Below are 10,000 nucleotides of genomic sequence, written 5' to 3' on the forward strand. Positions count from 1 at the left end.
TGTAAATCTTATTACAGTTAAAGGTTTTTGTTATAATTACTCTGCCTCTCAATTCCCTATACTTTATATTATTATTTGTATTATTTATATATTGTTTTGCTCAAAGTAATTTAAAGCAACATTTTTGGACTTCAAGGGACATTGTACTCCCCTTTAAGAAGTTAGCAGCAGTTAATTAGTAATTGCTATTATTGTCCGTCCTCACAGTTATTCCTAATTACATTTAAGATTATAATCTGTTTGGCTGAATATGCTTTTTTGAGATGTCAACTTCTTCATATCACTAGCATTGCAAATATAAATCTCTGCTTAAAGGGACACTGAACCCAAAAATTTTCATTCGTGATTCAGATAGAGCATGCCATTTTAAACAACTTTCTAATTTACGCCTATTATCAAAGTTAATTCATTCTCTTGGTATCTTTATTTGAAATGCAAGAATTTAAGTTTAGATGCTGGCCCATTTTTGGTGAACAACCTGGGTTGTTCTTGCTGATTGGTGGATAAATTCATCCACCAATAAAAAAATGCTGTCCACAGTTCTGAACCAAAAAAAAGCTTAGATGCCTTCTTTTTCAAATAAAGCTAGCAAGAGAACAAAGAAAAAATTGATAATAGGCGTACATTAGAAAGTTGCTTAAAATTGCATGCTCTATCTGAATCACAAAAGAAAAGAATTGGGTTCAGTGTCCTTTTAATAAATTCTAAGTGTTTGTGTTGTGTAACCAAATGTATTATTTCACGTAAATTATTTCTCTGCTATCAGGATCTATACTGGTCTAAAACACATGATCAAGTTTTCACAATTGTCTTCATTCACTAATATATGTTTTTTTTATGTTTTTAAAACAAATATTTTAAAGGTAAAGTCAAAGTTAAAATGTAATGTAGAACATGTGATTTCAAAAATGTATCAATTTGCTTCTATTATCAAATTTGCTTCATTCTTTTGGTATCCTTTGTTAAAGAGTAAATTAAGGTAGGCTAGGGGCGTTCACATCTATAGCAGAAGTGTTTACAAATTGGAAAGTTTCTTTAAATTGTTTGAACCATGGAAGTTTAATTTATCTTTATGTGAAGGACCTTAAATAACTGGGAACAATATGACAATTATATTACCTGTAAAAGAATCTTCTTTTGAAGATAAGCTGATGCTGTCCTCTTTGCTTTTCTGCGTCTATAATAATAAAATAGCTTGTATATATATATATATATATATATGTACATTACAAAATAAAGTAAACATATTCCAGTTGCAACTGAGTTATAGTCTTACATAATGTGCATGGCGAAAAAATTCGGTTCGGATTGATTCGGAATTTTTCGAAGTTTGGTTCGAATCGATTCGAATTCGGAAAATTTTGAATCGATTCGTTTGGGATTCGTTTCGGATTCATTCAGATTCGAAGAAATTCGGCTTGATTCGGAAATTCGGAATTTTGGTAAGTGTTAGGTGGGATTAGACTAGTATTATGTACTGTATATTAGCTGTAAACCATAGCAGAGTGATATAACCTAATATACTGTACAATACTAGAGTAATCCATGGCCATCCGAATTTACCGAATAAATCCGAAGTAATTCAGATTTATTCGTGAAATTCTGCAGTATTTTAATTCGGAAATTCGGTTCGATCCAAATTGCCGAATTTTCCGAATTTTCCGAATTTCCGAATCGAACCGAACTGAATTGCACATATCTAATAAATACCAGCTTTATTCATGTATAATATTTACGGAAGTTATTATATGTTTTCAGCAATAGCAAAACGTTAAGAACCTTCTGATGTGGATTCTTATAATCTATAGACATCCATTTTATATATATATATTTTTTATTTTTTCTTCTTTAACTTGTAATATTGTATTATAACATATTGTGATGGGGCAAGTACAAAAAGCTTATGCAGAATACAGTTCATTTGCATGTAGAACATTTGCTCTCTATGGCATTATGTTAAAAAGCTAAACACATTGAACTATTCATTTCTTTAGGGTATCTAGTTATCAATCTTATTATGCATACATAAACCATTCAGCCTACAGCTGCATTTAAATAATAATAATTAGCTGAAGAGCCTAGAGGGGGTATTTACATCTTTGTAGCAGGGCTCCTCCAGTGATGTATGACGGGGGCTTGAGTCTTTTGGGGTAGGAGAAGAATGTTCTGTGCTTTCCATTTTCTCCCCATGTGTTTCATTTCTGGAGCTGTGGAAGGGAGATATTTCTTTGCAATTTTTGTCTGTGGTCTCTGCCAGTCCTCTGCTCTGGAGGAACCGGCTGCTAAGACTTTCTTCTTCTTCTTCATCAGGTTGTTTATTAGATTCCACATCCACATCCACCTCTTGTTCTTCATCTGTGTCTGAGCTGTCACTTTGGTAACTGCAACTGGTACCAGGGGATATGTGTCTATCAGAAGCAAAGTCCTCCATGTTACCATGAAGCTTGGCAATGCTCTCTGTATCTTTGACCACAGGCCTGAAAGCTGAGTGGTAACTTTGTTTTCTGATAGAGAAAGTTGGTACATCCAAAACATTTGTTCTAACGTCTGATGATGTTCTAATGTCAGTTGCAACTGGAGAACTTGAACAGTCAGTCTCAAAGTGGTTATCTCCAGTGTTGCTAATGCTGCTCCCATCACTTTGGTCAGACAGCTCTAGAAATGCCTGCCTCAGTGTAGGGTTGTCTGTGATAGAGGTAAGAGCACTGGGTTGAGGTTGGAGATAGGTTGGTACTGGGAGACCCCCTGTGGTCCTTGGTGGCCAAAACATACAGAATGGGGGATAAAATGCATCTTTCCTTCCAGGCCAAAATAATCCTGAGAGAGCACCTGTCTTTTGGCCATTTACTGCGTCACTATCATCTTTCTTTTGACAGAGACCAAAGGCAGGGAACGTGTATGGATTTGGGAAAAGTGTACTAGCAGGGAACTTCTGTAGCATGCTAAACCCCTTGCTAGGGACTGGGATGACAGGGTAACTTCGCTGGGTTTTGTTTGGTATGCTAGAAGTCTCTATATCTTCCTCTTCATCAAACCTTGTCCTCTTCTGATTTAAATCTTGCCCTAGCATGTGTGGCAAAACTCCATTAGATGTCTTGACAGAGGACAGAGAAGAGCAATGTCCATGAGAAAGAGCTCTCTTACGGCTTCCACCATTAAACATGGCTTTCACATCCTCCCATGCAAAGACCATTTCATCTGGAGGAGTTTTATCACTTAACTTTAAGTGTCTTCTCCAGGAGTTGAAGTTTGCAGCATCTGGTTGGGTGTATTTTGCCTCAGGGGTACGATGGGAATGGAAGATGAACTTATTTGGTGAAAAGTACATATTGCAGTAGGTACATTTAATACATTTTGCTCTAGAACTGTTATACCTAGCTGGGATGAAGTTCCCCCTGCAACCCCAGGCACATTCATGAGTGACATCAAATGCAAAGTTGTCTGGAAGTTTAGGTGGTCGGTTTTCGCCAAGGAAGGATTTGCACAGCCGCTCTGCCTCCCTTTTAGTGATCATTCCACATCTTCTTGAGGATATAGGCATGGCCCCAGCCCGCCTTAGTATCTCCAACTGTACTGGAGTGCACTGAACACAGGTGATACCCAGAGCTACCCTCCTGTTGTGAATTTCATTGTAGCTGTAGTTCTTAAGAAGTGTGTTGGAGATTTGGGCAAGACACAGCCTCTCTTGCCCATCAATTACTAGAGATACAATGGGGATACCATAGAGAATTACTTGGCTGACCTGATTAGGCTTCATACTGGAGTGATTAGACCTTGATTGGTTCAGGGAGTCTTGCTGGTATGTGTTAGATGGAGATCCGAGCAGAATATCATTGGTAACAGGTAAGGGACTTGTAGCCATCTCTTGTCTGGTCAATAGAATGAATTTATTTGGATCTCCTGTTTACTGGAAAAAAGAAAGAAAAAAGACACATAGATTAGTAATGACAAATTATATAAGGGCAGATAAGAAATTGACAATGTATTTATATACACTATAAAATGTTGTGTGTTAATATGTGTGTCTATCTATCTATCTATCTATCTATCTAATTATATATATATATATATATATATATATATATATATATGAGGATAGATAGAAAGATAGATAGATAAATAGATAGCTAGACAGACAGAAAGATAGTCAAATTAAATAATACTTATCTAAATGTACCTCTGCTGAAAAGTGCAGTTCCCAAATCATGACAAAATATGAATTAAATATCCAAAATTATCTCCACACTCATAAACACCGGCCAATTAGTTACTACCTAGCCAATTAGGATAAATGTAATATTTGAAACAATTACATATGGGGCCACAGACAATTGTACTTACATACAACAAAATATTAATCTAATTAAATACCATTCTTAACCAAATACATTAAAGCAGTAATAGTATCCATAGCTCTATATATTAAAACCTATACAAAAATGAAATCTCATTTTCTATATTTTGCAACTATTTATCAACATGAAGAAAGAACATATAAGTTAATACCCTTAATGTAATGCCGGTTTTTGTAAACCAGACATAAATAACTTACTAACGCCAAGGTACAGCCATTATGGATAGAAATAAAAATCATATTTACATCATAATAAAGTATTTGTATTAAAATTACATGTGCATCGCCTTGATTGATATATATTTGCACACACAATCACTATTATCTCAATTTTAATAAATTATGAAACAAAACAATACATTTTAAGTAATGTTTTAAATGAATCAGTAGTATAATTTTGTAATACAGTACAATAAGCCAGTACCAGTACACACAATACTTTACGCATGGACTGAAAATAAATAATTAAAGGAAAGGTTTCTATTACAACAAAAAAACAAAACAAAACAAACAAATATAAAACATTGTGAAATATATAACACTACACATCTATTTGCGTATTAATTTGTTAAATATTTTATGAGAAAGGCAAGTTAAATCCAGGATGATCCAGGAAAAACGCATAACAATTTAACACTTTTACTTTTATTTTTAAAAAAAAGCTCTTTAATAATACGAAGAGTTTCCAGTGGTCTCAATTACGTTTCAAAAAAAATAAACAAATAATAATAATTCCAAGATCTGTTTTAATTTATTTTACAAAGATAAATTCCAATTATTTCAGCTACTACTGGCTGCTGTTCCAAAATATATGTTCATGTTAGTATTTGTTACAGTTAATAAGATAAATAATCATTTTGGAAACTTGACAATCTATTTGACAAATAAGAAGAAAAGTTCAACCATTTTTCTGGACACAGACATTAAAAACTTAAAATAAAACCCCTTAAATTTACACAGAGATGGATTAAAAACATAATATTCATTATTGTCTTAAACACCAAGCTCATTCCCTGACTTTTATATACTGCAAATTGATATTTCTTTTAATTACTTTTACCCCTGTTGAATATAAACATTTGCAGTGTTTATACAAAATAAATGATTCATTAATATATCTATGGAAAATAACAGATAATAATGGATATAATTATTTTGAAATGATATTATGTATGGTTTATTGCAGACAAGAGATAAACATTGATTAAATTGCAGAATATAAAATAATCACCTTCTAGATAACGTTGTTAGCAGAGTGTGCTCAGCATCGTGTGTAGAGATTCCTGTACCAGGATGAGTATCCCTCCAGGCACTGTACTTTGCTAAAGACCCAAAAGAGGCTGGCAAAGTGCTGGATGCTAAGGGTCGTGTGTATCTCGCTAATAAATTATTCTTGGTCTGAGCTGGACTCACATCCAGTTCAGGTTCTGCTTCATGTTAATGATCCCAGAGAGGTTGGGAGTGTTCGGGACTCTAAGATTCTCATCCAGCCTAAGCTCTGCTTTCTGCTGATGATCCAGGTAGTGTGCAGTGTACTGAGGTGAGTGTGCGCACAGTGTGAGCTCTGCCTCACACCCAGCTCAGGAGCTTCTGCCTATGAGCAGCAACAGGACTACTACTGCCTGTGACGTAACTGAGCCTCTCAATTAACCCTTTCAACCCCAGTATTTGTCTTGGGGGTGGTCAGAATGATCATAGGATTTGGAATTTAGGGACCATCTATGCGTCTTCTTCAAATGTCACAAATCTCTTTAGGGAAATAGGAAACATAGTATAGGTCAGCTACTACTGGTCATTTATAGGCGAAGGGGTTAACCACATTACGTTCTAACTTGGCCCAGGGTTCCTTAGCACCCTCCTCTATAAATTATAATATTATAGAATAAGAAAGGGTAATTCACTGGTGGCATTATAGGATCATATTTCTTTATAAAAGTTGTTAGTATTGCTATCTCACCTTACTTCCTATTAATACATTTACAATTAAAAACAAGTTTAAAAAACAAAAAACAAGTTGAAAGAATAAGTTCAGTGTGCAGCAATTACCGTCCAACTAAAACTATAAACTAAGAACATTTCTTAGAGATATCTGAAACTGATTTAAATTCCAAATACGGGTCAGATTGAATATAACTGTAAATGTACATATTTTTTCACACTTGCTTTACGGGAAAAAGTTACTGCATTATAAAATTATGTAAAATTAGGTTTCAAAAATAGATTGGTGTTTTCATATCATAATAATTTTATTACGATTCAAATCTCGTAAAATGTCCAACTATTTATTTACCGCTTTACAAAAATCCTCAATTTAGAATTAATATGAAAGCAAAGAATGACTTTACTACAATAAAATATTTAATTATTACAATGTGTTCACACTTATTATATATAAAACAAATGTTAAAGCAAATTTTATACCGTGGCATTAATATAATTATCTATCTATCTATCTATCTATCTATCTATCTATCTATCTGTCTGTCTGTCTGTCTGTCTATCTATCTATCTATCTATCTATCTATCTATCTATCTATCTATCTATCTATCTTTTATATATAATTTATCTATCTATCTATCTATCTATCTATCTATCTATCTATCTATCTATCTATCTATCTAGCTAGCTAGCTATATCTATTTATATATCTATCATTTATCTATCTATCTATCTACATATCTATCTATCTATCTATCTATCTATCTATCTATCTGTCTATCGTTTATATATCATCTATCATCTATCTATCTATCTATCTATCTATCTATCTATCTATCATCCATCTATCTATCATTTATCTATCTATCTATCTATCTATCTATCTATCTATCTATCTATCTATAAATTTGCAATAAACATTAATTTTAGGTTGGGAGAAAACACGCCTATGTCTGTTATAAGAAAAACCTTACCCATAAATATGTTCAAATGTCAAAAAAAAAAATAAAAAAAAAATCAGATTATCATTTTAGTTAATTTTAATACCCTTCAATACATTACCGCAAATAAATAAATAGTTTTAATTGTTTTCCCTATGGTTCTTTTTATATGTATGCGTATGTATATATATATACACACACACATATATATATATATACACATATACACACACACACACACACACATATATATACAATACACACACACACATATATATACAATACACACACACACACACACACACATATATATATATCATTAAAATAAACGCTGTTCAGATTATATGTATAGTAAGAGGCACAGGTACTCTTTATTCATTTTATTAAAATAATTGTGTTATAAATACTTTTTTCCCCAGTTGTTTGGGAATTACAGAAATAAGGCTGAAATCCTTTTACTCTTCCTGGTTAATGGAACTTCCAACAAGAAGTAATTTGAAAGGAGCCGTTTAACTCATAGAGGCCAATATAGAAAGTTATTCCAGATTCCCTCGAAGTGTAGTTAAATATTTGTTTGTTACAGAACCAATCTCATCCAGCACTGCTGCTATGTAATTAATTAGTACACAATGAATGCCACTCTAATAAGGATACCATTTTGAGTTAAACATATATTTCTAATGAGTTGTTAAGATAGACAGATAGATATAGATAGACAGACCGAGAGAGATAGAGGGCTATATATATATAGATGATAGATAAATAGATAGCTAACTAGCTATCTGGCTAGAGAGATAGATAAATTGATAGCTTAATAGATAGATAGATAGATAGATAGATAGATAGATAGATGATATAGATAGAGGTATACATATAGATAGATAGATTGATAGAGGTATATAGATAGATAGATGTATATTGATAAAGGTATATAGATAGATAGATAGATAGATAGATGTATATTGATAAAGGTATATAGATAGATAGATGTATATTGATAAAGGTATATAGATAGATAGATGTATATTGATAAAGGTATATAGATAGATAGATGTATATTGATAAAGGTATATAGATAGATAGATGTATATTGATAAAGGTATATATATATATATATATATATATATATAATTGCATTTAGTTAAGAATTTAGTTTGGGTGATATTGTCATACCCCAAGTGCAGGTTTATCGGGTGAAACTGCAAATCTACCCTCTATGTTCTCACACCCGTCACTCAGAGTAAATGCTTTAATTACTTTGACCACCAATAAGCTATATTGTTTTGAAATAAAATTTCAGTACGACTTTTTTTTTTAACTATTTCATTTTCGTTGTGATCAATTACACTGGTTAACCAGTGAAACCTGATAGAGTTTTACCACTTCAAATACAAACTCAATTTGCCTCAAACCACAAAAAACAGTGAACATTTCCTTATTTGGTACTCATTAAAAACCTGAATCCACAGAGAAAACCAAAGATGTTTCATATATAGATAGAGTATATCATTAATTTGACTTTACATTAATGTTCATTGTAAAAAAAAACCCCACACAACCAGATTAGCAATAAAAAAAAGTATGTTCTTAAAAAAAAAACAGAATAAATTTCTTACAGGGAACAACCATTATCAGACAGTTGTACTGAAGATTATTGGTTTCAATTTTTTTTATTTTTAATTATGTTCTTACTCCAAGAATATACTCAACAAATAATGATTTTTTTTCTCTCTTTAAAATGCGGGTATTTGAAATGTAGAAGAAAGTCCCATCTGGAGAACTAGGAACTCATTTGATCACTGTTCTGTAGTCATTGTCTGTTCTATTGAATATCATGGGCAGAATAACAATTGGAGCCCTCTATCTGCTAATATAGGGGGATGTAAACTTAATAGATTTTTAAAGACACAAATGTAACTGTCTTAGGAAGCCTTACAGTAAGAGAAACGTTGATTCTAGTTGTATATATATATATATATATATATATATATATATATATATATATATATATATATATATATATATACTATATATATATATATATACTGTATATATATATATATATATATATATATATATATATATATATATATATATATATAGTCCCTTAGTCCCTTAGTATTTTTTACCTTCGTTGCAATTAATGTTACAGTTATACTAATTCCCAAATTTCATATATTTTCTTGATTTGAAAAAGTAAATATATATATATATATATATATATATATATATATATATATATATATATACATATTCTATTAACATATTTTGTTGCGTTTATATTTTTACAGGCTTAATTGATCGATCACAAACTTATATAATGACTGCTTTTAGACTTATTATGGATTATGGATTTGTTATTAAGAACTCATAATGCAAACTGTGAAGCTGTTTGATAATTCAATTTTATTACAAAAATAAATGGATTCACGTTTGTAATTAATACTCTAGTTCAGTAATTGACTTATTAATATCTATCTATTCATACAATGCCTGAACACATTCATAAAGATATTTGAAAGTTCAAATACAAGAGTAAATGAAACTCCAAGAATATTTTTGTTGGACTTGGCTTCTAAACATGTAAGACAGGAATCAAATGTGTTATTTAATTAAAAAAAATAATATCTTCAAAACAATAAGCCATTTTCCTATCTGTTGCAAATAGATTAGTACAAAGAAACAATTAAAAAGAGAAACGATTTTATTTTTAAGGTCTACTCTACAAGCGTTAATTACTAACTTGAAATTAAAAATGTAATATGA

General features: G+C 31.5%; 1 protein-coding gene across 1 annotated transcript in view; it reads right to left on the reverse strand.

The window, feature by feature from the left end:
- The window catches only part of SKOR2 (SKI family transcriptional corepressor 2), a 36,915-nt gene extending 33,053 nt beyond the window's left edge, over positions 1–3,862 (reverse strand). Inside the window, exons 1-2 of the mRNA XM_053700398.1 lie at positions 2,096–3,862; positions 1,120–1,177 (exon numbers count right to left, since the gene is read on the reverse strand). Coding sequence (XP_053556373.1) covers positions 1,120–1,177; positions 2,096–3,862 — 1,825 coding nt within the window. The remainder of the gene's footprint in view (positions 1–1,119; positions 1,178–2,095) is intronic.
- Between the last annotated feature and the right edge of the window lie 6,138 nt (positions 3,863–10,000).

The sequence above is a fragment of the Bombina bombina genome, chromosome 2, assembly GCF_027579735.1.
Source record: "Bombina bombina isolate aBomBom1 chromosome 2, aBomBom1.pri, whole genome shotgun sequence".
NCBI classification, from domain to species: Eukaryota; Metazoa; Chordata; class Amphibia; order Anura; family Bombinatoridae; genus Bombina; species Bombina bombina.